The sequence below is a fragment of the Chiroxiphia lanceolata genome, chromosome 10, assembly GCF_009829145.1.
Source record: "Chiroxiphia lanceolata isolate bChiLan1 chromosome 10, bChiLan1.pri, whole genome shotgun sequence".
Taxonomy (NCBI): domain Eukaryota; kingdom Metazoa; phylum Chordata; class Aves; order Passeriformes; family Pipridae; genus Chiroxiphia; species Chiroxiphia lanceolata.
This window is the reverse complement of record NC_045646.1, coordinates 12,486,039-12,503,495: the sequence shown is the minus strand read 5'-3', so window position 1 is coordinate 12,503,495 and position 17,457 is coordinate 12,486,039. Positions and strand designations below refer to the sequence as shown.

The window sequence follows — 17,457 nt, the reverse complement described above, 5'->3', positions numbered from 1 at the left end:
CTGGGCTCCTAGTCATAATAATCTCTGTGAGGTACTTTACCCACATCCTCTTTCCCCATTCCAGTGTTTCCCCTTGTGACCTTTTGTTACACCTTCTCCATAATTAGGGTGGGGAACTTCTTTCTCAGTGTGATTGTATAATTCCTGGTAGGGCCAGACCCCAGTTTGAGGCCTCTCATAACCACAAATAACAAATGGAAATAATTGTTAGTGGATAAATTGCATCATGTAAGATGTAACACTTTTGTGTGTTCTTTAATTTATAGCAATCGGTTAAACTTCACAGTCTGGTTGAGTCTCACAACAACGTCACGGTCACTGTCTGCAGAAATAAGGAAGGTGATTCCTGTACACTTCTTTCTTCAATATGTTTTATTTCTATAGCAATTTATATCAAACACAAGCATGTATAGTATCAATTTTCTTCTAGAACGATTTCCTGTTCTGTTTCTCACCTCAATTAACTTGTTTCTGCACATAAAGTTAATTTGACAGAAGTATGTTGTGGCACATTAAACATTAATAATTGAGTGCACCCTTAGCAAAAAATTGTCTGGAAAACTAAGTAATTTTTCTTAAAGCAGTGCTGACACAGCCAAGCACATAGCCTTTGAATGGCTGTGAGTCCACCTAATTGCTCCATGCAAAGTCTGTTCATTGTCAAGGTATCTAAAGCACAATCCAAAAAGGTGGAGTCAAACTAAGAAAAGTTGATCCAGGCTTGTTCAGTTAGGTCAGTGTGTTGGAACAATTGGTTGGGCTCCTGGGGAGATAAGAAGGAATTCTACAGTTGGAACTGATGCCTAGGCTTTCCTAAATATTGGAGGTTATATGCTTAGGTCCTACTGTGGTCCTTTGTTTATCAGCCATTATAAAGAATTAAGAATCTATTCAGCAGGTAGTTCCTTGTATTTTTTTTTCCCTTACCACAGGAAAATACGTGAAGCACAAAGTTTGCATAACATGTCACTTACAGGTTTCCAAGAGCTGGAATCACATCATCTTGTTCCTGGAGATATGCTGGTTTTGAAAGAGGGCAAAACCCTTTTGCCTTGTGATGCCATCCTGATCAGCGGGCAGTGCATTGTAAATGAAAGCATGCTGACAGGTACAGCTCATCCCTTCCAGGTTTGCCATCTAAACATCATCATAGCCCCATGGTTTCAGCCAGTGACACAGGGCACACGGTGTTATCATGTATCATCCTTACAATGAGACACCCTTACTATGGCCTAAAAGGGGATTCTCAGTTGTTTGCTGTAATAAAGCCTAAATTGTAGTCGGTTGTCTAAATAGACAAGATAGACTTTAAGAAGGGCAATTCATCCTTTTCTACCCTTCTGGGGTGCAGAATTTAGGAAGAGATCCTCTAATTAGAAAGGAGAGAGTGGACAGTGAAGAGGAGTGAGCAGGACAGGAGAAGAAACAGTAGATGTGAAGCAAAGTGTTTCCCACACAGGGCCCACAGTCCGCTCAGGCTGTTGGGGTTCCTGGCACTCACCCTGAATGTCTCATTGCTGCAGCATCTTCAGCCTGTGGGAGTGTCTGTTTAGCCCTCCAGACACTTAGCTCCACATCCATGGATAGCAGTGGGGGGCATACCAGGTGGGAGAGTTCACTGCAAAGCAGGATTTTTAGTGCAGGAGGTATTCATAGTTTCTTGTCTTTAAATTTGGTCCTAGTCGGAATCAAACTGAAACCAACAGTTCTGAAAGTTCATATAAATGACAAATTCCAGAAACCCCTTGCATTCAGAAAACTTCAGCTGTCAGAAAATAATTAATCTTCGAAACATTAGTATCTGCTTTGACATAAACAGGATATTTGTCACCTGTCAAGCATTGAGCTAAAGGCTCTCCTTTTTACTAGAGAGGGAAAATTGGGAATGTCATGTTTAATCTCCTTGAGGGAATAGTTAGTGACCTGCACATGAGGTTCAAACCAGGTAAACAACTTGTGACCATCAAGTGCAGCCATGCAACAGAAGTTCAGGCCTCTTTTCAAGTCTGTATATCTACAGCCAGGATTTGGCATCCTTGCAATGCTTTTTCTCAGACTTACAGGAACCTGTTGTACTGATTCAAAGGAGAGCTCTTGTCTGGCAGTCTGTTTGTTTGCTAGGCTTCAAACTCCATTCACTCTGGAGATGTCAAAATGTAAAAGTAAAATTTCTCTAAGTTGGCTTCTCTAGTAAATACCTCTGACTTGCAACCTAGATATCTAGGTACTGTACTTATTTGAACCTCTGCAGGCTGGTTTTAAGTGTACTGCAGTTTTCCTTATCTGAGCTAATCTTCCCTAGGGGAAAGTATTCCAGTAACAAAGACCCACTTACCCCAAGCTGATGACTTCAAGCCCTGGAGAACGTACTGTGCAGAGGATTACAAAAAACATGTCCTCTTCTGTGGGACAGAGGTCATACAGACCAAGGCAGATGACAGAGGAGCAGTGAGAGCTGTGGTGCTGCGGACTGGTCAGTCAACACTTCAGTTTGCTTTTCCTTTCATGATTTTTCTTGCTGGAACAGTCTTATTTAATGTATCCAGTCACATTTAGTTAAAGACATAAATCTAAATTCACAACAGTCAGACAGAAATCATTATCCTGGGCTGGGCTAAGCCAGAACGCGTTGTTTCTGTTTGCTTGGCATAACTTTTACAAAAACTACCAGCTTATGATTAAAAATGAGAATTTTGCTTTGCTTCCAAGACATTAAAATAATCCTCTCATTAGGACAAAAATAACTTTTTTCTATACTCTGTAGATTAGATCACATAGACCAAAATGGAAGATCTGGGTCTTCTTTCATAAGTTGCAGATATTGAGTAACTTTGAAGCCCTCCATTCTTTGCAGAGAATTTTTGGAAATGTTTTCTCCTTGGAGTGATTTTAGTTTGTCTTTCTAGGTTTCAATACAGCCAAAGGAGATCTAGTGAGGTCCATTCTCTACCCTAAACCCATGAACTTCAAGTTGTACAGAGATGCCCTCCGGTTCCTGATGTGCCTCATAGCATTTGCAGCCATTGGAATGATCTACACAGTGTGTGTATTTGCACTTAATGGGGTGAGTTACTAAATGCAGGAGAAATGGTCACACTTAGTTTTAAAGAGATTTGAAACTTGAGTGACTTCATAAGCATTTATATATAAAAACATAGCCCTTGTCGCTCCCCCTTTTACCTTAGTATATGAGGCCATTTTACAATTAATTGGTGACAGTACACAAGCTCTCACATATTCAATTCCAAGGTGCCAAACCCACTGTTGGCAAATCCTGTGCAAGCCCTGCATGCCTTATCTACAATTTAGCAATCAGGTGGGTGGTAAGTGCTTCATTCTAACATAAAATAGATAAAAATATTATCAAACTTGTGCCTTCTGTGGGCAGAGACAATATCAGTGTGGAGATAATCAGAACATGATGGCAATTCAGCACGTCAAATGCGACATGATTTGTGGTCCAAGTCTCAAGCTCAGAAGTAGTAACAGTAGATCTCTGTGATGGTTTGTGAGTCTTTCTGAATTGCAAATTGGCTTTAGTTTGCAGTGTCTCAGTTCTGGGGCCTGAATTGAAACCCATTCAATTCTTTAGCAGTGATACCAACTGCCAAGAGTGACGATGCCGACACTGAGCATACTGGCAGTCAGTTTTACACTGACCTCTAAACTCCCAAATCAGAGATTGGTTTTAGAATGTAACTGTTACTTCCATGTCTCTTACTGCAGGTAAAAGCAATTCCCTTTCGCATCTCCTAGAATGTAAGATCAGAAGAAATCATTAGCTCACACATTCTGCCCTCCTTTTCAGCTCTATCCCATGTGTCTCACCTGTCATCCTAACATGCAGTCCAGAGCTATGCCTATAGGCAGCTGGATGAATGCCAATGCAAACAGCAGATTCCTGTGTGTTGTGTCATGGGAAACCGAGTTCGACTGAGGGTGCAATAATCTAGTTGGCATGTTTGAGCTGGTGCTTTGGAGGAGACTGTGGCAGGTTTGTTTGTATGGAGAATGAATGAAGACCTGGAGGCTGCTCTTTAGCAGTGGTGAGGCCTTAAAGCCTCTGGTTAAATCAAGCTGATTAATTTCTTATGGAGAGTAATACATAATGTACCACGGCCAGAAAAGAGTGCAGCCTGAAGCACCTGCAATGGAGGGGAGGAGGGTGAAGAGGTCTACACTCGATGCAAGCAGCACTCCTTGACGCTCTCTTCCTGGTAACTGCCTTTGTTATTATGTCAGGAGGAGGCAGGAGAGGTGGTAAAGAAGGCTTTGGATGTTATCACTATTGCTGTCCCGCCAGCTCTGCCAGCTGCCTTGACAACTGGGATCATTTATACCCAGCAGAGGTTGAAGAAAAAGGGCATCTTCTGCATCAGCCCACAGAGGATCAACATGTGTGGACAGCTGAACCTCATCTGCTTTGACAAAGTAATGGCTGTGGGGTGGTTATGCTCTTATTGGTGATGGAAGCTGTGCTAGGGGTGGGAGAGTATGGGGTTTGGTTTCCACTGTATTTTAGAAACACACTGACCAACCCTGTATACTTAAGTTTTTGTTGACTGAACAGAAGCTGTTGCAAATTCTTGTTTTTCTTGGAATCTAGGAATTGCCTGATAGCCCTTTTGCTCCACATTGTACTGGCATTTTCTGGACTTCTTAAAATAAGTCTTGATTTTTATTCCTCTTGGAGCTCTCATGTGGGAACTTAATTTAAATGTACATTTTAACTTAGACTGGCACCTTAACAGAAGATGGCCTGGATCTTTGGGGCTTGCTGCCCTCTGAGAGAAACTGGTAAGGCTCCTTGACACGCCAATGGTATTTAAATTTGGTGGGATGGTGACTGGATTCTCCTCCTAGACATATGAACAAATCTGAAAGACAGTTAATGCTAAAGAGCAGTTTGAAGCTCCCCATGTTTAGATTTTCAAATTTTATTTCTATAGCCTCTGGAAAATGAGTGGTTTGCTTCATCCCAGGGGTCCTGCTCCACATGAAAAGATGCAACCACTGTTGTCAGCATTTGGCATAGCCTGTCCAGGCAGGTAGTCTCAGTAGACATGCTGAGTTAGATCTCAGAGCTGCAGTGTTGCCCCAACCCTTTGTGACAGGAAGTCACTGTTAACCGCGAGATTGACATTCAGTTCCTTCAGTGGCTGTGATTTTACCCACTTACATTTCTAGAAATGTACATGCACAAAGATGCTCAAACTTATGTCAGCTTCAGAACTCCAGAGTCCTTGCACAAGCCTCAAGAAAAGTATTTTATAATAATCTGTTCCTCTCCATCTCAACAGACTCCTTAACCAGGCAGAATACACCTGTTTTGAACATGTGTATCCCAGACTTAATAGATGCACAAGAAATAGCTCATGGGGGAGTACAAGTCCCTAGAATATGCTCGTGGTCTGACCTCAGGATGGGATTTTAACTGCCCTCAAATTAGGATTTTTTTTCCCCTGTAAGTCATCTGTTGTTTGGTGTTCTCTGATAGTAATTTTTATGTTCTCTTTTGTGTTAGCTTCCAGGACATTCACAGCTTCCCTGCAGACGGCAACCTGCCTTGGGGCCCAGTGTTCAGAGCAATGGCAGTTTGTCATTCACTGATTGTGTGGGAGGGCAAGATCCAAGGAGACCCGCTGGATGTGAAAATGTTTGAGGCCACTAACTGGGTAAAGCTGTGCTTTGTTTTTATGCAAACAGTGGCAGGGTGTTTTGGTGGTCTCGAAAAAGAGAAATGTCCCAAGCCCTCTCATGCAAATAGCTACTTCCCACACAAGTAAAACCCAGAAGAGATACTGCATATTCAGGTTTTTGAAGAAACGTTCCTTGCTTCTGCCTAGAGCTTTCACCTAGAAGTATATGAGTACTCAGCTCATTTGGCTGGAAGTGGTGGATGTCATGCAAACCACACTGGCACAACAACTCTGTCTTCGGCTGCTGCCAGACAACAGGAATTCCCAGATGTGTCTCACATGCAGATTAAGACCACTTTTACAGAGCATGTAAAAGATTTCTGCCAGCTCTGAACTAGGTACAAGACTTTGACATTTGTTAGAGCTCTGTCAATGTGGAGGTATTTCTACCATCTTCAGGTTTGAAATCCCATGCTCTAAATGGATCCTTGAGGTTCCTTTCAGCTGTAATGGTGTTGTGATCTGAAATATTTTTGTCTTTCAATACGCAGGTGATAGATGATTCCAATGGACACCAAATTGAAGGTCAAGGATCCACACATGCCACAGTTGTTAGGCCTGGACCTAAAGCCACCACTGTAAGCTATTTGTGAGATTCACATTAATGATCAAGTTAAACTGTCAGTGTAAGACTTACCTTTCAGAATAGAAATGCTTGGTTTTCCTAGTCCAAGAGAGCTCTTCCACATTTCATCTTTCCTGTCCTGCCTGCAGAGAGATTGCCTTGCTCTCTCTGATTACAGATGCCAGGGAAAGCTTGCTGCTCACACCAGAAGCAGGGGGATGCTGGATGATAGATTGTCCAGCTCAGGGATTTACCTGTCCTGGTGGCTCAAGACTCAATCCAAACTCAGCTGAGCAGTGAAGATCTCCAAAAGCATTTGGGAATGCAGTGGAGTCTGGTAGCTGATGTCAGACCCTTACTGGTGACATACACCAAGGGGGATGCTTTCAGACATCCATTTTCCCTTTGCAAGACCAGTGTAAACAGAATCTTGTTAAAAAAAGTGGACTAGTGAGTTTCTTTCAGTAAATTACGTTGAATTATCTGCTAAAACTGTCAGTGAACTTTTCCTACTGCTTAAGGTAACTATTTCTGTACAAAGTTAATTTCCTCTTTATATACCTGTCATTTGTAAGTGTGACAAATCAGCCCATTATACATGGTTAGCTTCTTACCATGGCCCAAAGGACAATCCTAAAATCCTTTGGCCTGAATTTAAAACCTTGCTGCAGTATGTAATCCACTTGCTTTTCTCCTAGGCCCCAGTGGAAGGAGTTACCATTTTACACCAGTTTCCATTTTCTTCATCCTTGCAAAGAATGTCTGTCATTGCTCAGGAAATTGGTGGGGATCAACAGGTCTTCACAAAAGGGGCTCCAGAAATAGTAGCCATGCTATGTAGAGCAGAAACAGGTAACTAACATTTATGAATGCTTCCTAGAAACACATATATGTAAGTGACTTTTGATGGTGAAATGAAGTGGAAGGTCCAAATGAGATTTCTGTGTCTAAGACTTGATACTTCAGTCCGGAAAGTCTCTCTGTTTTGCTCCAAGTCTAAGGTTAGGCTCTCATACAGCCCTTCTCAGCAAAGGACGACTTATAAGAGATATATGTAATTACCAACTCTTGTACAAGGTGTACAGTCTCTGCCAGAATAGCTATTTGGAAAAGTTGTCTACTAGCCCAGTAGACACCAAAAAAAAGTTTTGTTTTTTCTCCAAACCTTGGGAGGGAAACAAGAGGAGCACAGATCCTTCACAACACGCTGGAAGAAGGTAAGTCTTTGGAGAATAGTTTAGGACCTAAGTGCGACATGACAGAGACACAACTAATTTCTTATTGAGTAAAGTTCAGTTCAGCACCTTTCCTTGATGTCCTTGGCCTACTGGTAAACTCTAGGTCTTCCTGCCCTTTGGGACATAAACCTTCCCTGCTCCAAGGCTTCCTTCCATTAGAAAGCAGTCAAATGCCCTGATGAACTGTCTTTTCCTCTTTTGCACAGTCCCATTGAACTTTGAAAGTGAGCTCCTGCTCTACACAGCACAGGGCTTTAGGGTCATCGGACTGGCATGGAAATCTCTACAGGCAGGGAAGCCACCTACTGCTCTAACGAGGTAAGCCATAGGCTGCTGCTTCTGGCCACATTCAACCATGGGCTAGTGGTGCCTCGCATAGTACCATCACCACAGCCTGCCAAGAGCAGGGTTGTAGTACAGAGTTACATTCAGGCCAGAGAGAATCTGATTTACAGAGGTCTGAGAATGGGTAGAGAGCACTCTTATAACACATGCCCAGAATCCTTGCACATTTCTTAACTTTCTCAACTTTGGAGTAACACAGGAAGCATAACTCTAGTACATTCTGAAGACTAGTACACCCCTCCATCATTCCCTCATTTCTACCAGTCTCCTTGCAGACTTATCCAGGCTTTCAGTTCAAGAGAAGTATTTTTTTACCCCCCCCTTTTTTTTTTCCAGTTATCCAGACTCCTTGATTAAGCAAAGACAGCAAATGACCCCCAATACTGTTCTCTAGCCCAGTCAAAGTCAGCAATTCTTCTGCTGTTGTCTTGGTCCAATCCTTTAGCTTTTGAGCTTTAGCTCTCTTTAGGTTCTGGAGAAGTCAGCAAAGTCTTCTACTATGCTCATGGTATTACTTTTTCACAAGCCTCACATGGATCCATATAGTTTTTCCCAAATCCCTCTGGCTTTTGGCTGTGATCCTCCAGAAACTCCACTTCTGAAATATCTGCAGTTACTGAGGATCTTCTGTCCTCTCTCTTTGCTAGCTGCAGTTCCTAATCCAGGACCTGCTCACTTGCAGGAGCTCACTTGCTTTTTCACAGGGCTTTTTGCTTTGCTGAAGGAGCCAATAACACTGAGGCAGAGTTCAAGTGGTTATTTCAGTCTTGTGGCAGGTGTTATAACAGACCCATCCAACCCAATGAGCAAATGTGTGTGATAGGGCCCAGCTTTTGAAGTTGTGTGTGCAGTTACAGCATGTGTGATATATATACTACCTGGAGAAAAGAGAAGGCTGGTGGTCAAACGCAAGATCTGCAATGAAAGCAGTTCAGCCCCCACCTGACTTGGCTACTCTGCCATGCAAGTGTTAGGCTAACTAACTTACTACAGTGGCTAAAATAAGTGTTCGAAAGCTTTTCTTTTCAGATTCTTCAGAGTCAACCTGTGTCCCTGGAAGACCTCTAGTTCATGACTCAGGGTTGGGGTGTTTACCAAATTCTCTTCTCTACTGCTTGTGTTCAACTGTAAAAAAGCAGTATCATAGATGTAAAGAAAATAGTAGACCAAGACAGTATTGGAGTTCCCACATACTGTTTGCTCAGACCCCACTGTAAAGAGGAGCAGATACATTTACTAAGGTGTCTTTCTTTGTTGTACAGTCCTCAAATGAGAATGACTAGTGCACATAAACTTTCCAAATCAGACCACCACAATTTAGGAATCCTGCAGGAAATTCAGAGTGCTTTTTCATGCTGGCTAATGATAGTGGGTGAATGGAAAACAGTCTAACTTATCCATCAGACTTTATGTTGGTATGTGGAGCAGGTAGTTTGAAATTGGCTCTTTTGATTTGATAATTAAGTAGATACAAGCTGGAAGCTGACTAGGTACTGAACTCCTTCTTCAGAACAAGGAACAAAGAAAAAAGAAGGATGAAAAATTAACTGAAGATTCTCCATACACAACCAGCACCAATTGCTGCCAGTGGGAAGCAAGCCCTGCTGGTGTTGAAATAGCACCACAAAAAATAGACAACCTGGGACTGCTGAAAACACAGAAATTATTTTAATTGGTTTGAGTTAGGTATATAACTGGCTGTTATCAAATTCAATACAAAAACAGGCCAAAGGCAAGAAGAAGAACTAAATCTGTCTCTCTCTCTTTCAATATAAGGGAGGAGGTAGAATCTGATCTGACATTCCTGGGTCTGCTGATAATGGAGAATCGATTAAAGAGGGAGACAAAGCCTGTCCTGGAAGAGCTCAGTGCTGCCTGCATCAGGAGTGTTATGGCCACAGGTATCTAAATTGGGTGGATTATTTATGTGGCCACTGGCCAAGACAGGGAGTTCAACAGTGTTTAAGTGAACAGTCTGTTGTTGTCACCACCACTGGTAGGAAGGCACAGATATTTAGTCCAAGAAGAATCTCTGTTTTAGTAATGACATGAGCTGAACCGTGTTGTCCCTGGTAATTTCACTAGGCTGTGTTAGACACCTAATAAAGGTACATCACGCAAGATCCCTTCTTTATAAGGCCTCCTGAAATCCTGTTGTTATAAATGAGCAGAGATGGAGCATCAGTGCCAGGACAAATCACAGAACCTTAAGATATCTGGTATGCCTACCAGTCCCTGTTTATCCTTTTTTTTTTTTTTCTTGAAGGGCTATTCCATCCAAATCCAAATCAGGATTTGGATAGAATAACCTCCAGCTTTTCCATGGTCTGAAGATATTTTTTCATGAGTAGCACAATACGTCTTCTTGGGCCTCACCCCTTTCAGCACACATACACCAAAGCCACCTGAGGCCAATCTATGAGAATTAGTGATACTTGCAGCAATTTAGCAGTTAATCCCTTTTTGGTTTTAGTCTAAACCAGAAATTTTTAGATAACACACCTCTTGATTTTTATAGGTGACAATATTCAGACAGCTATAACTGTTGCAAAAAATGCTGGGATGATCTCTCCAACACACAGAGTAATTCTTGTGGAAGCAAACAAAGCGCCTGGATCTGTTTCAGCATCTATAACCTGGAAACCCCTAGGAGAAAACAAAACTGAAGATTACAGAAGCCTGGTGAGCATAAGCATAAGAAGCAGATGTTTTGGAGTAGGGAAACAAACTAAGCTGTAACGCTTTAAATAAGACAGTGGAATTACACTAGAATAAAGAGACCTGTCATTCACCATTGTTTGCATGTCAAAATATGTGCTAGAAAAGTGTTTAAAAAGAAGGAATCTTTATAAAAAGGTACTCCCCTAGAGCTTAGTTCCTGGTATATTATCTCATAAACAAGTTTTTGCTAACTGTCTAGCTAGGTTTGAGAACAGCTTTGCAGAAATCCAGGAAAGATTTGTTCCTAGCCCTCATGCTTAGCTGATGTCTGTTTAAAGCGTGCTTCCTTTCCCTGCAAGACAAATTTGATTGTACAGGTGTGGACATAAAACCAGTGGAGGTGCACTGAACCAGCCCTGCTCAATCAGGTAGAGAGTTAGCACTTTACCATACATGCAGAATTAAAACACAGACTAAGTGTTGAGAAATTGCGTGTACACAATTAAACATAGGCAAGCTACACTAAGAAATTTCTTTCATCAAGCGTCTCCTCAGAGAAGCTGGGCTGAAAACCAGTTACTTTCTCCCTGAAGAGTAAGTCTGAAGGTGCTGACCCTTCTCTGATAAGTGGTAAAAGTCAGGTAGATAGTAGGGAATACCTGCAGAGGCTATTGAGTGGCTTCTTGCTACCAAAGCTCATCCTGAGTTGTATCTGCTCTGTATTTCACTGTAGAAAGACTTGGCTAGACGTGGTTCCCAGATACTGTCTCTCTAGCCCCTCTCACTCAGAGTGCAGCCCACCAGATTGGTACTGTTGGATGAGTTTTATCAAATGCAGCAATGCTGAGGGTCAGCTTTTAAAACTTAAGAAGCATCCAGTTAACACTGAAATTAATGGCACTGTATGCCTCAATCCCTTTACAAATTCAAGCAAAGGCAATTAGCCTTGAACCCAAGGCTCCCAGAGTCTTCAAGGGTGCCCTCCCCATGGTATACCCTTTACTTTGTCTGTAGTAGTGCCTGTGTAAATGTACAGAGCAGCTTTTGAAGGCCTAGACACAGCATTGATTCTGTCTTATTTTATAGGAGGATGATGGTCAGACTGAGCGAAGAATCAATCTGGCATTGGGACACGGCCAGTATCATTTTGCCATGAGTGGAAAATCTTACCAAATCGTAGCACAGCATTTCAGGGACTTACTTCCAAAGGTAAGATGTGGATTTTTTAACTGGTGTGGGCTTGCCTTTCAGGAGATTCCAATTGTTCTGGTATAATTAGCTGAAGCGATCTGTACTAGGACATCTTTTGGGAACAATTCTAACCCTGAAATCCTTAATGGATGAAACTCTGACATTAACATATGTTAAAAATCCCTAGATTTTTTTCTGCACATGAGAGGAGCAGATCTGTCTCGTGATGTGAGGATGTGACTTAAAACATTTGTGCCCATATATCTGGCCCTTGCACAGCACTGATTCTATCCTGTTTTGGAGAACAGGAGAAAACATGGTATTACACATTATGCACTTCAGCATGGCTTGTCTGTTTCATGGAGAGGATAATCTCATGAATTCTCTTCTTGTAATTGCCTGCCTGGTAATTTGTTTTCATCAGGTAACTCAAATGACATATCAGGCCTCTTGTCCTTATTGTGATTGTTATTTTTTCAAAATATTGATTAAGAACCATTGTATCTTTGATTATCAGCATTTCCTACTTCAGAGTCTAGAATCATATTGTTTATAAATATGATTTTTTTGTGATTTCTATTCCAGATCATCACTGAAATCACTTGCTTCAAGTGTTTAAAAAATAATTTCCTTTTTTCTCCTTATAGCTCCTGCTGAATGGAACAGTTTTTGCTAGAATGTCTCCTGGTCAGAAATCCAGCCTGGTAGAAGAGTTTCAAAAGCTGGAGTAAGTTCATAATGAAGTTGAAAGTATTTGTTGAATTTCCAGGCTTGAAAGACGTCTAGTAGGAGCTAGCTTTTGTCTAGCATAGCATTTCATGGAAGTGCACAAAACTGAAACTTCCACAGATAACCAACTTTGCAATTAAAATCCAAAAGCCTGTTAAAAAAAGATGCTGAACACCATGCTGGTTTGGCAACCTGTGGAAGATCTAACACTCCCATAATTCTGGCTTTTTTTTGTTCACATCATCCTTCATTCTTCCCTCTGGGCCTGAAGGAGGGCCACTTGTGTCCCTAAGATTTTTTAGGAATATCTCCCAGCACTGTAGCTTCTCTGATGCTTGCAGTCTTTTTACTGTACTACTGCTGGCTCAATGGGATGGGTTAGAAAACGTGGCAGGGCAATCTGGATTGGTATGCCCTGTGCTGCTCACAGTCACAGAGGTGTATATATATTCCTGAGTCCCAGGCTTCTTGTTGCCTGTTGTTCAGCTGTTTCCCAAGTCTTTTGAAGACCCTCACCCTCACCTCACCAGGACCCAGGCCTTGCTCTACAGCAAGATGAGTTTTAGGCTGTTTTGGATTAACAACCTGGTGTGCACAGTTGTGAGCACCTCAGCTCATCATTCCACAAGGTTATTTCAGCCTCAGAGTGGAGAGCTGTCTCTAGATACCCTGTTAAACTCATGTTCTCCTTTTCCATCTACTCCAGCTGTCTCTGTCACTCCCTGTCTGTCCCAGGAGATTCTGGCAGTACTGGACCCCAGAGTCTCCATTCATGTCTATTCTCAGTGAACACGAGGTACCTGTGCCTACAGTCCTTCCTTTCTGAACAGGACTGTCCCCATTAGCCCTGTCCTCTGGTGTGATTGACCTTAAAATCAGGGAGACCAAGTCCATTGTAGTAAATGTAAAGCTTCATGCTTATATGTTCTTTATTCCGTCACAGCAGAAACTCTTTACTGTAGTCAGACCTGAGGTGCAAGCCCAAGGCCCATGCACAATTCAGAGCCCTGGGATTATATTTTGGTCTTTCAGCTTTCCAGAAAAGTTTTTAACAAAAATCTTGCATGACTTGCACAAATAACTTGCAGGGTCTAGGCTCTGATCCCTCACTTTACTTGGAACTGAACTCTAGGTCACTTTATTTTTTTAGTTACTTTGTGGGCATGTGTGGAGATGGAGCCAATGACTGTGGGGTAAGTGAAAATTCTTTAAAACATATTTATTTTAAAAATGAGAAATGAATGTAATGTCAGTGGAATATTCCAAACTGAGCACATGCTGGGGATGGGAGTGCACTGCTTCTTCACAGAGCAGCTGTGCTGTCACCAGTATTGATTTAGACCTGATCCTACAGTGCAGTCCTTACCATTCAAGAGCTGTCCTAGGTAGAGATTTTTGCAGTGTGTGGTCTCAAGGACTGACGCATTTTCTTTGCAAAAAGCCACCAGAAGGTTCTCCAAATCCTCCACTGGGGTTTATGTCAATATCTTCAGTGTTTGTGGTTGGAGAAGACAGGTGAGGAGCTTTCATGGGAAACAGCTGTAGTCCTACAAGGTTTTTGTAAAAGAACATTTTAGAAGAGCAGGAAAGCTTTGGTTTTTCTTTTTCCAAAAGGAAGTGTTTATGTTCAGGAGGCACCCACAACTCCCTTCTGGGCAGGTTCATATCTCTCTATGACTTCATGCATCCTTGTGGCAGTGAGAGCAATGCCACCTCAGCAGTGCAGCTCTTGCTTGTCCTAACACAAAGTCCCAAGGATTCTCCTGGGGGAAGCAAGCAGAGAACCTAGTCTATCTGCATGAGGTGTGACAGCAAGTAAGCGCTGACAAAGGAGGCAGAGCCAAACCTGTCTTCTGCAGGTGGTAGTGGATGGCTCTGGGGTCTGTGGAAAATGAACTTGCCAATGCTCTCATCCCCATTCTTTTCCTGGTCCCAATGCCTCACCACATCCCACTGGAGGAATGCCCTGGGTGGAGCACACATAAGGAGTAAAGAGGGACTGCTGTTCACAGTACATATCCTGTAATAAGGGATCACTGCTTGGCAGACATGTGAGTTGCTGTGTCTTCCTGGTTTGTGAGTGTTGAAGAAGAATGTGACTTTCAGGCTTTGAAAGTGGCACATGCAGGGATATCACTGTCAGAGCAGGAGGCATCTGTGGCTTCACCTTTCACATCCCGAACCCCCAGCATAGCCTGTGTGCCAGAGCTAATCAGGTAAGCACAGAATTTTGTTCCCTATTTCATAAAGAAGACAGTTCCACTCCTCCCAAATATTAGTGTTGGGTGTTCGCAGCAAGCCACAACGTGTATCTTAGAGAAAAATAAATGTCTTTGATCTTGAAATTGCCATTTGCCTAGTCTCTTTCTGAAATTCCTTTACATTAATTACCTGCAAACTACAAGAGGAGGGCATTTAGAGTTGAGCTTTATATCATCAACAGTATTTTAAATGCAAAAACATAGCAAAATGAGCAATGCTCCATGAAGCTGAATCAAATGTCCACAAACCAACCTGTACACTACTGTTGGGCCCTGCCTCTGATACCCTATGCAAGAAAAACTTGGCATCTGTTATTCCAGGATCCTGGTTTTGCTTACTGGGGCAGGGGGATTGTGTTACCCTCATCGGATACCATATGTTCACTGCGGGAGGAGAGGACTTGTTAGCTTGAACTCACTGAGCAGCTGCTTGGCTTTGAATTTTTTTCCTCATACAAAATTGTTATCTGTACTATTAATATCAGCACAAAAAGTTGCTGGGGTAAATTGTATTCTACAGAACATAGGTGACTAGAATCAAGCCTGTTTCCTTGCAACAAGACATCTGCAAGTGAAGATTTCACTTTCATTCAGGTCAGATTTTATTTGTTTCACCTCCCAGCAAGATACTGGCAGACTTCTCTGCTTGTGACACGTGCCTTGTTTTTCAGCAGCCCTTCGAGAGGACTAGCAACAGGAGCACCCCTCACCTAACTGCTGTCTTTTATTCATGTCTTCACACAGGGAAGGCCGTGCTGCTCTTGTCACTTCCTTCTGCATGTTCAAGTACATGGCACTGTACAGCACAATTCAGTACCTTGGTGTTCTCCTACTTTACTGGGTATGTACTGGGAACATGTTGGCTAGAACTGGATGAGTAATACTCCCTTGTAGGAGAAACAGGGCATAAAAGCCACTATAAAACTAGGGTATGGAGCTTTAGCTTTATGTGAGCTGCAGACTTCTGTGGTGTGATCATATGGTCCTCCCGTACTCTCACACGAAAATCAGAAAGATTCTTCCCATTAACTTCAGCCATTGGGCTCAAGACCCAAGCTGGGCAAAAAGAAGGCTGAGATACTGAATGGTGTTTTGGATGAGGGCATATGTCTGTGAAAAGGAAGAATCTGGTGTAAGCCTATGCTGTTGCAATTTGCTCAGCATTTAAACCATGACTTAACTTGACAGTAAGCAAATCCCCTGGAGTGCCTTAAACTACTTTTGCATGACTTCTTCCCAGATGGAGAGAAGGGCTTTGCATTCAGAAGTTACCCAGCAGTGAGAAAGCACGTCACTTCAAATAGTCTTCTTTTCTATTGCATGGAGTGAACTGGAAGCACAGTTAGGTCAAGCAATGTGCAAAATGAGAATATTCACTGCAGGCCCAGTGGTGACAAATCTATCGGCGGGGTGGTTGGTGAATGTGTGGTCCCCTTATCTGCAGAGTAGCATTTCCAAACAAACAGCAGAGCATTAGCTCCATGGATATAGTGTGGCTTTCTGGAGATGATATAAACAAGCCCATGGCAAATATCTGATTTGTGATATTTTTTCTTTGTGTTCCTCTTTTCAGCAACTAAACTCCTTTGGGAATTACCAATTTTTGTTTCAAGATCTGGCTATTACCACTGTCATTGGCATGACAAGTAAGCCCCTTAGTCATTATATGTGTTAATGAGAGAATGATCTCAAATATTTTTCACTCCTTGGGAATGCATAATTCTATATACAGAAAAGAAGAAAAGGGCGACTAGACATCCTGCAGAGTAATCCTCTCTGTAGAGTATAGGATGTTTGGATTAGTAGAAGAGGGATCTTGTTTGAGAAAAGCTCTGAAGTAAGAGGTAATTCTTAGTGGTGCATTTGCTGAGCGTGTAGGTTGTTGCTAACTGGGATGTTATCTCTAGAAGGAGTAAAATCACACCTTATGCACTGGAAAGTCTATTCAGGCTTTTTCCAGTTGACTTAGGAAGGCAGATTAAGGGGATACCTAAGGCTCCATGCCCAAATGAAAAAGTGCAAGGATTGACTGTTTGGAGACCATCTCACCCTTGAAGCTGTGTAGGTAAGAGCCACAAAAGGAAAGAGAGGTGGAAATGGAGAAGAAAGAAATTATAGATGTCAGACATTATAGAGCAGGAAGCTGTAAGCAAAGAATGAGAGGGAACCAGTGTTGAGGCAGAAAGACAATGTTGTTGAGACAGAATAAATGCAGGGAGAGGTTCAGAAGCAGGAATGGCAAGGACAGGGCCATGAAGAGCATACAGCAAAACCACATCCTGGTGTGTTCCATCCTTGCTGGAACACAGACAATAGGAAAAGACTTTGATTAAATCAAGCCTAAAAGAGTCAGCCGCAGTACTGGGTGCCAAAAGCTACATTGCTGTAAGTAGCACATCTGGAATATTGCATCAATGTACAATATTGCATCATGTACAGTCTGGATAACTCTAAGAAGAGAGGAAAACCTGTTTCGTCAGCTAATGTAGTCTTCCTCCATCTCAAATAACCAGGCATTAGGCATTTAGTCCAGGAGGATGCACAAAACATGGGCAGCAGAAAATCCCAAGCCACAGGTGACAAGTGACAGAAAGAGAATAGGAGAGCATGAGTATGTTTATATCCTTGGTCCTGACAGTAGCAAAATAAAAGAAAAATCCAATATTTTATTTTCAAAATATACCTCATGATAGTCATATACCATTAATTAGCCTTTTCTGTGTCAATATGATTTTGTAAGAAAACAACTCTGTATTTTGTACTTGATA

General features: G+C 42.2%; 1 protein-coding gene across 1 annotated transcript in view; it reads left to right on the top strand.

The window, feature by feature from the left end:
• LOC116791381 (probable cation-transporting ATPase 13A4) overlaps positions 1-17,457 on the top strand; it is a 37,753-nt gene that overhangs the window by 14,418 nt on the left and 5,878 nt on the right. Inside the window, exons 8-25 of the mRNA XM_032697278.1 lie at positions 267-339; positions 977-1,108; positions 2,303-2,473; positions 2,907-3,064; positions 4,243-4,431; positions 4,736-4,797; positions 5,525-5,675; positions 6,191-6,277; positions 6,963-7,116; positions 7,709-7,820; positions 9,624-9,748; positions 10,366-10,529; positions 11,595-11,717; positions 12,347-12,426; positions 13,579-13,621; positions 14,535-14,644; positions 15,434-15,530; positions 16,263-16,335. Coding sequence (XP_032553169.1) covers positions 267-339; positions 977-1,108; positions 2,303-2,473; positions 2,907-3,064; positions 4,243-4,431; positions 4,736-4,797; positions 5,525-5,675; positions 6,191-6,277; positions 6,963-7,116; positions 7,709-7,820; positions 9,624-9,748; positions 10,366-10,529; positions 11,595-11,717; positions 12,347-12,426; positions 13,579-13,621; positions 14,535-14,644; positions 15,434-15,530; positions 16,263-16,335 — 2,104 coding nt within the window. The remainder of the gene's footprint in view (positions 1-266; positions 340-976; positions 1,109-2,302; positions 2,474-2,906; positions 3,065-4,242; positions 4,432-4,735; positions 4,798-5,524; positions 5,676-6,190; positions 6,278-6,962; positions 7,117-7,708; positions 7,821-9,623; positions 9,749-10,365; positions 10,530-11,594; positions 11,718-12,346; positions 12,427-13,578; positions 13,622-14,534; positions 14,645-15,433; positions 15,531-16,262; positions 16,336-17,457) is intronic.